Genomic DNA, 16947 nt, shown 5'->3' with positions numbered 1-16947 from the left:
CACACTAGATAATGTTCCAAAGAGTTCCCCAATCCTCAGGAGTGGGGCTGCACAGAGGGCTGCAATGGGAGGAGGGAGCAACAATTCCACTTGTACGTGTTAGAATCCAACCAATATTTTATCAGAAGTTCAGCACATATAGGGTGGAGTCCCACATTGAAAAGAAGGTGCAACAGGATATTCCTTCAGCTGGAAGCTTACTATAAGCAGTTAGAAGCAGGCTAACCCTCCAATCCCTGCTCTCAATTTTCCTGTGTTTCTCTTTTCAATTGGCACCATATCTCAACTGTTCTATGCCCCCAAGATTCGGCAAGGACCATTACCCATGAACGGAATGGAACCTCCAAATCGTCTGAATACTAGTTGCTGAGAGGCCAAGGAAGGTTGTTGCCTTCATGGTCTGCTTCTGGGCCAACCAAAACAACATCTGGTTGGCCAAGATCAGAAATAGGACACCGCACTAGGTAGACACTTGGTCAGACCCAGCAAGTCTCTTCTTATGTTGCCTATGATGAGAGGCTATTGTGTGTGTAGCCCTTCACCATCCCGCTTTGTACACTTTTCCCCCCTCTTCATTCTCCCTGTTTCACAAGATATTGTAGTTTTACCTACATGTGGAAGCAAAGTTGGAGTCTACTGGCTACTTTGTTACCACCCAGAATAATGCAATATGAAGAGATTCAAGGCAAGCCAATATGGGAACACTTGAATGGGCAGACATCCAGATACAAATCTACTCTATTAGTTGGAAGTCCAAAACATACCAAACAGACAAAAGCAAAATGCAGGAGTAGCTGTGTTAATCTGCAGTAGAGAGGTGATAAAAAGTCGACAGCAGAAACTAACTAGTTTATTATGGCACATGCCTCCTTAAGTAGCTTCCCTTCTTAGGACTCCACTTAATTTATCTACGCAGCCATCCCTGATACTGAGCAGAGGAACTATCACCTTCAGTACTGCTGATGAACCACTGGGAAGGCAAGGGATGCAATGTCTAGCATCAGTCTTGCCCCAGTGCCACACACCCGCCAAAGAACGGACTACACTGTCAGGGCTGACAGCTTGAGTGGGGAGATGTCAACACAGGGTCATGGGATTTCTATAGCCAGTACAGACAGACAGACTAAATTCAGGATGACAGCTAGGAAACCTGGCAAAAGTTATGAAGGCTTTTGCTTTACATGACTTAATTTAATTATTTGATCTAGTGCGCACAAGTAATTAAACACTATTTTGCTTCTAAACACTTTCCATTTCTTATCTGTGCATTTCTGAATAATAATAATCTGCAGTCCCATATTTTCTCTTTCATTTGCCTTTCAGTTCTTTACTTTTGCATCCTTTTCTTGGTATGAAACTGAAGTGTTATTCATAAACATTCCTGCTAGTAAGATTGCATTTAAACTTTCTCAAAATCTTTGAAAATAAGGGATGCACTTGTTACATGTTGGGTCAGATCTATACATTTCTAAAACTCCCAGAAGTGAAACTAGATCTGAGTACCTCCAGTTTCTTTCAAGTCAATAAGCAGCATTTCCACTCATGTGATAACTATAAACACATACATGCAGAACTCATCTGGAAAAACTGCACTTTTCAAATGTTAACATTAAAGACAGACAATTAAGCTATTGATATCAGTTGGACTGCTAAATGGAATGTACTCACCCTGGATTATACAGCATGACTGCCGAGAGGTTTTCACAAGACTTTGAAAGATCAGACATTGATAAACTGAAGGAAGAAAGCAGTCCACTCTAACAAGACAGCAGAAGATTCAATAATTATTTACTACCAATGTTAAATATGTTTGCATTAACTATCAGGGGTGTGCACAAACCGTGGTTTGAGCAAGGGTTCAGTGTGGGGAGCAGGAGCTTTAAGGGAGAGGAGAGCAGGTCCTTACCTGCTCTTCACCACCCCATGCAGCTTCTTGCTGGGGCAGTGCTCAGCCCAAATACCCCTGCATGGTGCCAGCTCACACACAGCATCTGCGCATGCATGGAGGAGGGCTGTGGGCCACCTCCAGCCTCAAAGGCAGGATGCCTCTGAGTACCAGTTGCAGGGGAGTAACAGCAGGAAAGAGGGCACGCCCTCAGCTCCTGCCTGTGGCTTCCAGCGGCATCTGGTGGGCCACTGTGCGAAACAGAATGCTGGACTAGATGGGCCTTGGGCCTGATTCAGCAGGACTGTTCCTATGGGCGCAATCTGCGCGGTTAGCATGGTGTTGCTGGCCAAGCAAACAGTGCCCACAAATGTGCAGATGCCACATGTGTGCTGGCGAAGCATGGGGGTACTTGGGCCAAGCGCCACCCCAGCAGGAAGCTACATGGGGCGGTGGAGAGTAGGTAAGGACCTGCTCTCCTCTTTAATGCTCCCGCTCCCTGCACCGAACTGGTGCTTGAACCGCGGTTAGTGCACATCCCTACTAACTACTCAAGTGTTTCCCACCCAATATGCATTAATCTCATAATGTAAATGAGATTACATCTGTCTTGTGGCAAAATGTTCACTAGTCAAATATTTCCCAAGCACTTAACTAAACTTACCTTTCTTTTTTCTCTCAGTTTTGCTGCTTCCTTAGGATGATTGAAACGAAACATATTTGTTCTTCCAAGTAATATAACGGCACCTAGTTGTTGTTTTTTTAAAAAGGCATAGGTTAAATGAGCACATAAAAACACTAAAAGTCTTTTTTTTAAAGACTAATGTAGGAATGGAGCTGTCACAATTTTAAATGTAATATACTACCTTTAGATTCTTCCTCACTACTACTTTAAAATGCCTTTAACAGAAAATGGGTAAAAGGTCTTGCTGAGGTGTTTAAGAGCAAGTGAAAACAACCTATTGCCAGTAAAAGTCCTTCTGCACTTTTCTTATATGTGCCCTCAAGGACCTTTTGAAGTAATCCAAGTAGAATAGTTGACAAACCATTTCAGTCTCCATAAACATCATCTGGCAAATTATGATCTCCTTTCTGAAAGCTGTCAGTTATTTCCAGCTGATTGATACACACACACTTTCACATATTTTCTCTCTCAAAAGACAATGCCAATAGAAGCAGATTGGGGTGAGTGGGTGGAATTCCTCACAAATTGGAACTGTCTCTATGCTGAATCCTTTTTAGATTATATAATAAGGGTTCTTCTCACAACTGGCAGCCTTACCTGGGTAGAGCCAGTCATGAGAAGTGCTGGGACTGGTCTCAATCCTGGTGCTCTCTGACTGGGCAGCCTGGATTTTTTAACCCAGGTTTATAGTAGGATAGCCACCTAATGGCACAACGTGAAAATGACTTGACTAGCAAGCCAGAGGTTGCCGGTTCCAATCCCCACTGGTATGTTTCCCAGACAATGGGAAACACCTATATCAGGCAGCAGTGATATAGGAAGATGCTGAAAGGCATCATCTCATCCTGCGTGGGAGATGGCAATGGTAAACCCCTCCTGTATTCTACCAAAGACAACCACAGGGCTCTGTGGACGCCAGGAGTCAACACCAACTCAATGGCACATTTTATAGGGTGATAGGAGGGCACAAGTGCAAACTTCTACCCCACTCCCTGTTAGTGTGAACTCTTGGGCTGTCACAAAGCTGGGCAACAAGAGCTCCTGGCAGCACGGGAATGCCCCAAGGCCCCACACTGCTGGCATGATGCATTGTGGGATGCAGGATGAATTCCTCCTCTGGTTCCTGGCTCTGCCACTCACTGTGGCATTGTTCATGTGCCGTGCACGTGTGGGGAGGCAGGTAGGAGCCTGCCTGCCTCTCTACCAGCCCTCCTCAGTGCAGTTGTGAGAACCCAAAAACATACTGGTAGCCAGTGCAGTTTTTTTAACACTGGAGTTATGTGGTCCCCTCATGTTGTCCCAGAGACCAATTTGGCTGCTGTGTTATGTACCAATTGTAGTTTCCAGACTACGTACAAAGGCCGCCCCAAATAGAGTGCATTACAGTAGTCAAGCCTGGAGATTACCAGCATATGTACCACTGTTTTAAGGTCATTCATCTCTAGGAATGGACATAGCTGACGTATCAGCTGAAGCTGATAAAAAGCAATCCTGGCCACTGCCTCAACCTGAGAAACCAGGGAGAGCTTTGGGTCCAGGAGCACTCCCAAGCTACGTACCTGATCTTTCAGTTCAGTGTAACCCCATCCAGAACAGGCAGCTCTAAACCATCTCTCAGGTCCCGACCCCCCACAGTCAGTACCTCTGTCTTATTTGGATTCAACTTCAGTTTGTTATCCCTCACCCAACCCTTTCCTGCCTCCAAGCAGGCATTTAGGGAAGATATGCCATTTTCCTGATGAGGTCAACATGGAGAAATAGATCTTGGTGTCATCAGCATATAGATATTACCCTGCACCAAACCTCCTGATGATCACTCCCAGTGGTTTCCTGTAGATGTTAAAGAGAATTGGAGACAGTATGGAGCCTTGAGGAACTCCACCCTTTAGTTCTTGCTTAGCAGAACAACCATCTCCAAGCGACACCATCTGGAATCTACCAGAGAAGTAGGAGTGGAACCACTGTAAAACAGTGCCACCCAATTCCACCTCCCTCAGGAGGTCCAGAAGAATACCATGTTGATGGTATCGAAAGCCACAGAGAGATCCAAAAGGATCAGGAGAGTTACACTCCCCCTGTCGATAACCATTTGGAGATCATCCACCAGACTGACCAAGGCAGTCTCAGCCCCATAGCCTACACTGGAATCCTATGGGATCCAATAATCTCCTCAGGCGTGGACCAATTTAACAGGTCCTTCACCCCTGCAGAGGTGGGTTGAGGCAGTAAGTTCTACCTTATCCAGATGGTGATCCATCCATGACAGTGGGGAGATAACGGGAGTCCCCCCGCCCCATGGAACACCACCCTGATCAGAACAAAAGACCAAATCGAGCGTGTGACCATGTGATCACGTGTCAGTCCAGAGACCAATTGGGATAGGCCCACAGTTGTCATGGCCACTATGAACTCTTGAGCCTCTCTTGACAACCTGGTCCCAAAATGAACATTGAAGTGTCCTGCCAAAAACAACCTGGGCCACTCCAGTGCCAACTCAGCAACCAAGGCAGTCAGCTCAATTAAGGACTCCACTCGGCAGCATGGTGATTAGTACACCAGCAGAAGTCCCAATTTATCCCTTGTCCCTAGACTAAGGTACACATATTTGATATAGGCCAAATGCCTATATGACAGGGATCTTGGTAAGGGAGATGGTATTCTTATAGACCTCAGCTACCCCACCTCTCCGCCCACATCTTCTCACATGCTCCACCATGGAATAACTCTCTGGGAGAAGCTGGGACCAAATCAGAGCACTAGCCTCTCCTAACCAGGTCTCTGTGACACGTACCAAGTCAGCTCCTTCATCCATGATTCATTAGAGGCCCAAGTGGCCTCTGTGGCTTGGAGTACCTTTTATCAGCTTCAGCTGATATGCCAGCTGTGACCTTATTTGGACAGAGATAGTTAGACCCATGCTTTGGTAACCTCTTGCTTAGATTACTGCAATGCGTTGTATGTGACGCTACCTTTTGAAAATGGTCCAGAAACTGCAGTGGGTCCAAAGCAGGACTGCAATATTAGTAATCGGGGCTGGGCATTTTGATCATATCATGCCAGTGCTTCATCAGCTGCACTAACTCCATCTGTTTCCGGGCCCAATTCAAAGTGCTTGGGACAAGGTTAACTGAGAGAGTGCCTTGCCCATATGTTCTGAAGGACCTTAAGATCTTCTTGGGAGGCCCTGCTCCAAGTACCCCTGCCACACGAGTTGAGGTGGGTGGTTAGTAGGGAGAGGGGCCTTTCCGGTGCTGGCACCCCGGCAGTTTTGGAGCCTGGACCAAAAGCCCTTTAGAGGCCCCCCGCCAAGTTAAACATCATCTCTCACACACATACAGTGACACAGTTTTTTAGCACATGGGTTCTTGAAGGCACAGACAGCAACAGAACTCACAAGAATGTAATATAAAACAGGTCTATTTATGCAAATATGCATTAGCAGAAACATTTCAACTCACAATTTAACTCACAATATTCCCATCCCACTTATTTCTTTCCCCACTCTGTCTCTAAAGCAGAAGTCACGCTAGGACCCCCAGCACAGCCTGGCTGCCTGGAGCAGCGACCTCACCACCCAGGACAGACTAAAGAGGATTGGGGGGGCGGGCAGGGGGTGTGGAGGCACCCCAGGGCACCCCATTTAAGGAATAGTTGAAGAAACAGTGAGGCTTGCCTGGCATCATCGCTTTGTTCTTTTAGACACCAGGTGAAGACCCTTCTGTTCATTCAGGCTTATTAAAATTGGTTTTTTAAAAACAGTTTACAAATATTTTGTATTTTGTCTTGTTTTATGTGTGTTTGTTGGATATTTTTTTTATTGCTGTGGTGTTGTGAGATGTTCAGAGGAGACTTTGTTATGGGGCTGCTAACAAAACTGATGATGATTTATCAAAGGAGGGCAAATGTCCCTATTCAACCCCCAAAAACCAATGTATAGCAGAATATGGAATGAACTGCAAAAACAATGGGCAGATCCATCAATCAATACTATGACAAAACTCTACAACAAATAAACAATTTAGTAATAGAAGCAAATAGTATTATAATATAAACAATGATATGTAAACCACTCTTAATACCAAATAGTCACAAAATGGTTAATACATGTACAAAATGTCTATACAAAAATGAGTGATAAAACCCAAGTGTCCATACAATTACGGTACCCCAGTGTATAATGGTCTTCATAGATATATCAGTATGTCTACTATTCAACCCTTATAAAGCATTCCTTTAGTGACTGTTGCTGGTATCTTCCGTGTGTCTTTTTTGAGCTGTGAGCCCCTTCAGGACTAGGCATCATCTTATTCTTTTTCTTATATAAACTATTTTAAGAACTTTGTTGCAGGAGAGGATGATGATGATGATGATGATGATGATGATAACTACAACAACCACCAATCTTCCATATAAATATAGATATAAATATAAATATATTAAATATAGATATAAATATATTAAATATAAATATACATGTAAATGTAAATATATTAAATATAAATATATTAAATATAAATAAATTTGAGGAGGCTCAAAACAGGCTTTTCACACCATTGTATTTTCCCACTTTGAGACCCTGTGCTTTAGAAGAAAACATTACAGCCCAAGGACTTAAATGCAGACAGATGGCAGCTATATGTACACCAAATCACACTTCACAAGCTGAAAAGTGTTAATGCTAGCCTTTAATATGCATGTTTTAGCACTGATTCTTAAATAGTGTTTAATTACAGTCTAGAATCACAGCACCTTTAAATATCTGCTTTCAGGTATTTCTGATTAGCTGTTTATGTGCTTAACTGTGTCCTTTCATTTGAAATTACTGTTCATTTGAAATGTGTTAATAGTTTAAGACTCTTCTAGGATATTTGTGGGAAGTACACCTTGTAATTAATTACCACTTCTTTGTCCAAATTAACTGCACATATTTGTGAGTTAGTGTTAATGTGTCTCTTTGATTCAGGCATCACTGAATGCAAGGTTTTCACTTTACTGTTTTTCAGCAGTGTCTAAACCAGATTTTAGCCTTAGTTCTACTTATTCAGTAAAATAGTGCCCAAACTGAATTGGATCAGGAGTTAATCCAAATGCTACCCCTTAAAATGGAAAATTAAACTTGTAGACTGTAATCTTAAAGATACTAGGCAGTAAGTCCCATTGAACTCGATGGGATTTGATTCTGAGTAAACATAGCTAGGTTTGGGTTTTTTGAATTTAATAAATGTGGAACTACATTGTTCTCTATCCTTGTTTGCAGGCAAGCCTGCAAACCAGAATGGTTTGAATATGAAGGCAAACTATGGTTAAGTGAGGGAACTGGATCACCCAAGGGGAAGGGGGAGTGTAAACATAGAGCATACATGTGTGCACCAGACCACTGTGTTTGCTCTTTGAATAATAAAGTAACACTATTTACACTTCGCTGTTTTCTCTAAGAGAAAATCAAATTCCAAACCCCCTTTGTCCTTCCCAGCAGACCTTGATTAGAAGGGAATTCTTCCCTTTTTGTGTGTTATCTGTGAAGGAGATTTCATTGTCTACATCTGTACATTCAGAGGCAGAGGGAGACCAGCGGCGGACAGGGTTCAGCCTGCCACCACAGCCCCCTAGCCCCCCTGCATCTGACGTGAACATGTGACCCCAGATGCAGGGCGCATAGTTAAGTCATGCCTCCTGCATCTCAGACACAGGGGGCGTAGCTTAGCTCGCAAACGGGGCCGCATGGCCGTTTTTGCGAGCTGTCCAGCCAGCGCCGCATTTACAGCATGGCTGGAGTGGATCTCCCTGCCTTTTAAAGGCAGGGAGATTCGCTCCCAGCGATGCTGCGAAAGTAGCGCAGGTTTTGCTCGCCAACGGGGCTGTGCAGAGTAGTCGGGAGCAACTCTCCTTGCTTTTAAAAGACAGGGAGAGCTGCTCTGGCCACTCTGCATCAGATACAGGGGAGTGGCTGGGGCACCAGATGCTAGAGCATGGCTGGGGCACGAGGTGCGGCCCCTGAAGCATGGCGGCCCGGGTTCCTCGAACCTGTTGGTGCAATGGTGGCTCCGCCCGTGTGTACATTGGTGCAGTCTTTTGTCTCAAGCCATTAAGTCTTTAGAATTTACTTTCATATTATTTGTTGAAGTAAATACTACAGCCAAGATCTGTTCCTGAAAAGATATATGGGCTTCAATCACAAAGTCACGCTGAAGTCTGAGATTCCCTGTATGCTTGGGGAAGCATGTGTGTGGATCTTTATGGGGCTGGAATATAAATGTGTCATTTAGAATTGCTTTTTGCCATTGCTCCCGAACAGTTGAGTGGGTGTACTTAAATCATTTGTGGAGTTTTTAAAAAGAAAAATAGTCAATTTTAACTTTCAGGCTGGCACCAGGGATATGAGAGAGAGATACTTTGGAAAGTAATGAACATAAGAAAGAGTTAAAAAGAAAAAGCATTTTACAGTGTTAGCTGGCAGAATCATAACCAGCTGGGACCCCCTTCAGTATACTTTCATAAAAAGTATACCGATTGAAAGAAAGGCCAACCTGCTGCATCGCATAAATTACAGCAATAGTATTGAAATGGCTCTGCAGCATAAAGTTTTATGAACAGTAAATCTTCTTTAAGATTAGACTGCGATAAAGTGAAATAGACAATGTTAGCATAATTTTAAATTGAAAGAAAACACTGGATTCTGCCTTTCCAAGGGATGATTTGGCATAGTCTGTAGAGTATATTTGTTTTACAACCTTTATTCCATTTTAATTTCTATAACAAAGTGGGCAAATAACCATCAAAAATAAAACTTGGGATGGACGTATTTGAAGAAAATAGTTCTAGGCCATGTTCTAGTTCTAGTTATGTTCTAGTTCTAGCCAATAGTTCTAGGCCCTGGTGGCGCAGTGGTAAAAACTGCCGCCCTGTAACCAGAAGGTTACAAGTTCGATCCTGACCAGGGGCTCAAGGTTGACTCAGCCTTCCATCCTTCCGAGGTCAGTAAAATGAGTACCCAGAATGTTGGGGGCAATATGCTAAATCACTGTAAACCGCTTAGAGAGCTCCGGCTATAGAGCAGTATATAAATGTAAGTGCTATTGCTAAGTGCTATGTTGCACTGAGAGTTTTTGATGACTGGCATTTACCTTATCCATAAACAATAATGTAGTGTCAAAAGGAATTGCTATTCTATTCCAGTTAGAAATAGGGATGTGCACCAACCAGTTCAGAGGCCCATTTATGGACTTTGGAACCGATTTGAAAGTCTGGTGTTTAGGCCAGTTCGAAGGGGCAGAATAGCTTTAAGGACTGGGGAGGGTGCTTTTACTACCCCGCAACCCCTAGCCACATTTCCCTCGCAGGTGCTGTGTAAAAAAAAAAAAATCCTGTGGGGGCTGCCTGCCCTGGTGCACTTCAGACATGTGACGTGCATGCACGCATGTACGTGTACATCTGATAGGGTACAACACAGAGCACATTTAAAGAGCTATGCTCTGGCAGTGCAGGCGGCAAAGAAGCAGTTGTTTTCTGCCCGGATTGCTTCCGCAAATTCATGTCCAACTGAATTGTCTAGGGTTGTGAGGGGTTTAGTATGTACCCCCTCCCCCTTGAATTTAAACTTGGAACCATCAGTTGCTCGCTGTGACATTTTTAATGACTGTTTCGTGGATAAAATTTCTCATATCTGGGCCGAGTTGGATTCCACAGTTACTGCAGAGTCTACTGTGGAGGTGTCCAGCAATTCCTCTAATGATCAGATTGGATCATTTTCAGTTTGTGACTCCTGAGGAAGTGGACAAACTGCTTTAGACTTTGTGCCCTACAACCTGTTCTCTTGACCCTTGTCCAACTTGACTTATCTCATCTGATGTTATGCTCTCCCCTGGCCTGGGTGCCTCCTTCCATGCCTTCCTCTCAGGGCACACATATGCTGGTAACCTCCAGGCTTGAGTACTGTAATGCTCTCTACGTGGAGCTGCCTTTATACGTAGTCCGGAAACTACAATTGGTATAGAATGTGGCAGCCAGATTGGTCTCTGGGACAACATGAGGGGACCACATAACACCGGTGTGAAAAGAACTGCACTGGCTACCGATATGTTTTCAGATGAAATATAAAGTGCAGGTTATTACTTATAAAGCCCTTAAAGGTTTGGGTCCAGGCTATTTAAGAGAGCGCCTCCTTTGTCATGAACCCTCCACCTGTTATGATCTTCCAGAGAGGTCCAGTTACGGTTGCCACCAGCCCGTTTGGTGGTGACCCAGGACCAGGCTTTCTTTGTGGCTGCCCCAGGGCTTTGGAATCTGCTCCCTGCTGAAATAAGAGCATCTTCTCCTCTGTTTGTTTTCAGGAAGACTCTAAGACTCTTCTGTTTTTGCAGGCTTTTAATTAGAATGGATTTTTTTTATAATTTTAACAATTTGTTTTATTAACTGTTTTATGCTATCTTTATTGTGTCATGTATTTTAATTTGTTTTGACTTTTAAATGTGTTAAATTTTTGTGGCTGTCTTGGAATATCCTCCCTGCTGAAATTCGAGTGTATCCTTCTCTGTTTGTTTTCATGAAGACCTTCAAGACTCTCCTGTTCTTGCAAGCTTTTAATTAGAATTAATTTTAATAATATGTTTTATATTGTTTTTACTGTTTTGTGTATTTTAATCTGTGATTTTTAATATTAAAATTTGTACACTGCCTAGAGATGTACATATCAGGTGGTATAAAAATATGATAGATAGATAGATAGATAGATAGATAGATAGATAGATAGATAGATAGATAGATAGATAGATAGATAAAAGTGCTGGATAACTGTGCACCCCAGACTGTAAGCCTGGTCTTTTAGGGATATAAGAGAGTCACCCCTTTAGTTGTACTGATTCTCATTTCAGGCCTGCAGGTAGTTAGATTCAAAGGAAATTTAGCAAGAAGGATAATAAAGACCTGAGGTACGCTTGAGAGAAATATGAAGGCAAACATGTAAACAATATAAGCAGATCGTATTGGGTATCAGAGCTCAAACAACAAAGGAATTAAACAGCCCGCTTAGGCATATCCATAGAATAATGGCTTGGTGCAGAAATCGAGGGAAGAATTTTCTTCCCCACAGAGGAAATAGCAATAGCAATAGCAATAGCAATAGCAATAGCAATAGCACTTACATTTATATACCGCTCTATAGCTGGAGCTCTCTAAGCGGTTTACAATGATTTAGCATATTGCCCCCAACATTCTGGGTACTCATTTTACCGACCTCGGAAGGATGGAAGGCTGAGTCAACCTTGAGCCCCTGGTCAGGATCGAACTTGTAACCTTCGGGTTACAGGGCGGCAGTTTTACCGCTGGGCCACCAGGGGCTCTTTAATGCCTGTGAGTCAAAGAATTCAATAATCTATGGCCACACCACTGTGTCTCAGAATGATGGGAGTTGTAATCTAACAACCTCTGGAGACACAAGGCTGGAAACTCCTGTCTAGCACCTTCTTCTCTTCATTGTAAGGTTCAAAAGCCACAAAGCGGGCTTTATGTTGGAAGAAGGATGGCAAAAGAAAAGTGTAGTCCCAGAGAGAAGAGATGGTCTTGTGGTAGCAAGCATGACTTGTCCCCTTAGCTAAGCAGGGTCTGCCCTGGTTGCATATGAATGGGAGACTAGCAGTATGAGCAATGTAAGATATTCCCCTCAGGGGACGGAGCCGCTCTGGGAAGAGCATCTAGGTTCCAAGCTCCCTCCCTGGCATCTCCAAGATAGGGCTGAAAGAGATTCCTGCCTGCAACCTTTGAGAAGCTGCTGCCAGTCTGTGAAGACAATACTGAGCTAGATAGACCAATGGTCGGACTCAGTATATGGCAGCTTCCTATGTTCTTCAAACGAGAGTGAAAATGGAACTGAACAGTCAATCAACACTTGCAGTGACAGTTTTAGTGCAAATATTCTGTCTCATTTCTTCAGGCCATACAGTCTGTACTGCTCCCAGCTCCTTCTAGGCTGGCATTTTTTTATTTTTTTATTTTGCTGGGGATGGGGCTGTAGCTCAGTGGCTCAGCATCTGCTTTGCATGCAAAAGGTCCTAGGTTCAATCTCTAGCATATCCAGGTAGGGCTGGGAAAGATTCCTGCCTGGAACCTTGGAGAACCGCTGCCATTCAGTGTAGACCATACTAAACTAGGTGGACCAATGGTCCAACTTGTAATAAGGCAGCTTCCTATGTTGGTACAAAAACATAGGAGTGAGATGACTTTTTAACAAAAGTTCTACTCATTTTTGGAGTGGAGATGGAGGTCACAAACCAATTTATCCACACCTAACATATCTCAAATGTTTTTCATATACACATACACAGGGGATAATAAACATGTTACACTTGGCTTCTGATGATTTTAGACTACATCAATATTGCAATAAATAAATATTTAACAGAGAAGTTTGATAAAGTACATAGAGCAGAGAAAGAACAGAAGGTGGAATTTATTTCTTTTAGTACACTAGGTTTCAGTGTAATTGTGAAAGGAAAGGAAGTTAAAACCCTTTTCCCCCTAGACAAATACCTTGGTTGAGTTGTGTGGCCTCTGTGATCTGAATTCCATTTACAGAACACTGTGCTCCACTAAGCGGTATTAAATTAACTGTTCCATTGAAATGTTCAAAGATGCAGTGTTCACTTTCCAAATCAAGGCCGTGAAGTACTATAATACAGAGAAACAGATGCATTCACTTTAATAACCAATATGACCAGCACTTGAATATTTCTCCTATGATCCTTATTCTAGAGTTTAAATAGTTGACTCTTGTCCTGGTAAATGTGAAAAGAGCTTTTAGATGCTTTCATATCTTCTTCTAGTACTCTACGTGTTAAGTATACCTGCCTGCAGACAAACAAACAGGGTAGGTTCAGATAACCATATAAATAATGGTTTATCCCTTGGGTTCAAATCCTGGTTTAATCCTGGTTTCTTAAACACAGTTAAAGCAGAGCTCTGGATTTGGACAAAGCACGATTACAACATCATGACTAAGCAAGAGAGCCGAGAAGGCAAGGGAATACGGGAGGAGGGAGTGTGCAGGTTTGGGTGCATTCAGGACTGAATCTCCTATGATTTATTTGGTCATCTGAATCCACCTATAGAGAAAGTGCTCTTTATAATAGAGAGCGTAACAACAGCAAGTAAAGTAAGTGATCTCATTAGATCAATTATCTGCAGAGTCATCTGACCTAGATTAAAATCACAGGAATTTTAAAATGCATGCATTTTTCTCTAATAACAGTTCATGCATAAAAATAAGTAAGTATCAGTGGACACTGAGGAACATTTTTCATGTAACCTCATATGTGGAGTGAAAGCTTTGTTTTAATATTTGTAAAACATGCAGTGCTCAAGTTGTAATGAATGCATTGTTCTGGAGAAAAGCTACACCAGCTTCAGAGTGTGTTCGATAATCTTGCCCTGTATGTACTCTCTGAAATAAACACTTTTATTATCTATCCATCTCTAGGGACGAGTGCAGCCAAAATCCTGCCATGCTCTAAGCTGGAAGTAGCCACAAGCAGCTTCAAACCCTGCTTTTAAATTCTAGTTAGACCTGATTAAAATTAACCACAGTCTATGTTTTCCCCAGGAACTGAAATTAAAGGTGGGGTGTTTGCATTTTGAAGAGTTACAGACTGAGATGTCCCATCTGGATGTGGGCTCAAGCTATGTGTCACCATAACAACATTGTTCATATGGTCCCACCACAGCAAAATTGTTCATATGGTCATCTCATTCAAAGTGAGAGGTCTCAACTCTCAGTCCATAGCTCCCTGAAATTCAAGAGACACCCCCAAATTGACAATTGCAGTCATTTTACTAGATTTAACTTATATTTTAATATCATACGAACTGAAGTTAGCTACATCTATGTGTAGATGCATCTCATGGTTTCTTGTGGTAAGATTGCACAGTGCTCTTAATTCTCAAATGTAGTGCATTCATCTTCAGTAGCTTCTCATGCATCTGGGAGTTCTAGTCTTTATTTATTTAATCTCTACATTTATATACTGTCTTTCTACCAATGCATTCCTTTAAAATAATGGCTTACAATTTAACAGGCACAAAACAAAAGAGAGAAAAAGGGCTGGGAGGGAAGAGGAAAACAAGCCAGTATCTGTGCAATTCATGGTCATTCCATGAGATACTGCTTTCAGTCACTAGAAAAACAACGTCATAATTTAAATGTATATTAAATTTTTCAATTCAAAATGTCCAGCCAAGAACAATGTTTTCTTCTTCTTCCCCCAACTCCAGTATTATCTGTGTCTAACAAGTTAATCACTGGGGACAGTATTCAGATAATTTGGAGAGTGGAGCCTAGGGAATTCCCTGACCACAGTTAATACCAGTGTAGACATAATGACTAAACATAGTGAAGAGTGGGAAGGGAATTCACAAAACAGAGGGGAAAGTGCACGACCTGCTCCAAATCCCTTAACACTGTGGTGAAGATATTTGCAGTGTTATGTATATAAAACATATCTTAAAGTTCATACACTGTTTAAGATGGCTAGAACTATTCAATCTGCAAGCAACTTTCTGCAGTGGACCCTCTGCCTCCTTGCACACTGTGCTTTAACGCGCAGGGATGGTACCAGTCTAGAAATACTGAAGCTCATAATTCATAAGCCCCAATGTTTATAGTTCATTGACTCCCAAGAGCATACTATTAACTTTTAAAAGAAGCATGGGGAATGCCTCTCAGTCTTCAGAAGATATAAGAGTCAGCTTCTTAAAGGGAGGGAGGGAGGGAGAGAGAGAGAATGAGCAGTGCAGCCTTTTTTCTTTTTTTACCAATATCTTGTTCGGTCATAGCATCTTCTCTGCCAACATGTGTCTGACCTTCCTGCAGAGGAGAAGTGAGTTATTACTGTATGAATACAGAATTAAACCAAATCAATAACATTTGTCATCATAAAAGAATGTAGAATGAAATGGCTTTAAAATATCTAATGATTTAAGGACTTTTATCAAAGCAACTTTATTTTAAATTATTATAATTCCATGATTCTATGCTTACTGAGTTCTTATGAGTTCTGTGCTTACTGAGAAAAAGTACCTTGAAAGCATCCAAGCAACATCAATTTATGGCTAAAGCAAAATGAATGAAAAACCAATAGACTCCGCAAGAATGTCATTCATCTATCATTGACCCTCAAGACAGATCTAGGCAGTAGCTGACAGATACTTTAATACTAAACAAATTAGAATATCTAACTAGCTGCTGTCACTGTATTGCAGAGAAGTAATGGATGCTTAGCTTATTTAGACAGCAAATTAACACTACAATTAAAGTTGTCCACTTAGGAACTGGAAGGCAGATAAATATTGAATTACCTTCAAGTGATACAAGATGATACCCGTACTCAGAAGATCATCATCAATGCCTATTAGGTGAGGAAGCTCCGAATCTAACACAACACCAATTCCTTCTTTCCTCAGAGCTAAGGTTTGTTCCTACAAAAACAAGAACAAGTCAAATCTCACATACCTAATTTATTTCTGCTTGTAAAGTGTGATGTTGTATTATTCTTAGGGTAGTTCTTCCTTTGAGCATCTCATTTGTTTTAACTAAAAGTGAAATTATCAAGATGGAAAGAGGAAGGGGATGGGGAAGTTCTTATTTGCACCACAGGAGAATGAGAAGTGCTCATGCAAGTGTCTGAATGACATTTGAGCGTAACACAAAAACTTGCTATTGACTGTGGACATTCCATTACTGGAAATCTCAGAGATTGTGTTCAAAAAACAGGACAGCTATTTCTAAACAAAAATATCTGAATGCCAACGTTTAATTCATTTATCTAAAGACAAGGAAAAGGATCTGCCCCACCACCTTGGTTCGTAGTAACCGATACATCCATCCTCCTCTAATGTATTTTTTTATAGCTATATCCCACTTTTCCTCCAAGGATTTAGTACAGCATACATGACTCCCCAGCACTACATTTTATCTTCATAACAACTGAGACAGGTAGGATTGGTTAAGAGAGAGTGAGTGGCCTACCCCCAAGATCACTAGTATGCTTCAAGAGCTGAGTAGTTAAAGGGCTCCCTGGTCCTATTCCAAAACTCTGATCACTAAACCATATATACTTTTTGAACTATGGAGCTCCATAACATGCTATGGTAATGAGTTCCAAGGGCTGAAAGTTGTATAAAAGAGTAATATTACATTCTCCTTGCTTGTACCTACTGTGTGCATGTTTCTAAGACAAATAACCAACTACAGCCTATGAGCTGCCATGGAAAGACAGACTTTTCAGAGAAAGGAAGAGGCAGGAGAGCACTCTTTATCTTATATAAGAATCCTGCTGGATCAGGCTAAATGACGAAATAAGTCCAGTATCCTGCTTGCTGCACCGTACAA

The 16947-nt window shown here is 42.0% G+C and overlaps 1 protein-coding gene across 9 annotated transcripts in view; it reads right to left on the bottom strand.

Annotated features, from left to right (window-relative positions):
- KIF16B (kinesin family member 16B) overlaps positions 1-16947 on the bottom strand; it is a 180399-nt gene that overhangs the window by 83800 nt on the left and 79652 nt on the right. For all 9 annotated transcript variants that reach the window (XR_008313368.1, XM_053284535.1, XM_053284534.1 and 6 more), the window contains exons 13-17: positions 15915-16034; positions 15372-15423; positions 13095-13232; positions 2550-2632; positions 1669-1757 (exon numbers count right to left, since the gene is read on the bottom strand). Coding sequence is in view for 8 of the 9 variants with exons in the window: in XM_053284535.1 (XP_053140510.1) it covers positions 1669-1757; positions 2550-2632; positions 13095-13232; positions 15372-15423; positions 15915-16034 (482 nt within the window). In the remaining variant the exon portion in view is untranslated. The remainder of the gene's footprint in view (positions 1-1668; positions 1758-2549; positions 2633-13094; positions 13233-15371; positions 15424-15914; positions 16035-16947) is intronic.

This window comes from Hemicordylus capensis, chromosome 1, assembly GCF_027244095.1.
Source record: "Hemicordylus capensis ecotype Gifberg chromosome 1, rHemCap1.1.pri, whole genome shotgun sequence".
NCBI classification, from domain to species: domain Eukaryota; kingdom Metazoa; phylum Chordata; class Lepidosauria; order Squamata; family Cordylidae; genus Hemicordylus; species Hemicordylus capensis.
This window is presented reverse-complemented; position numbering and strand designations above follow the sequence as displayed.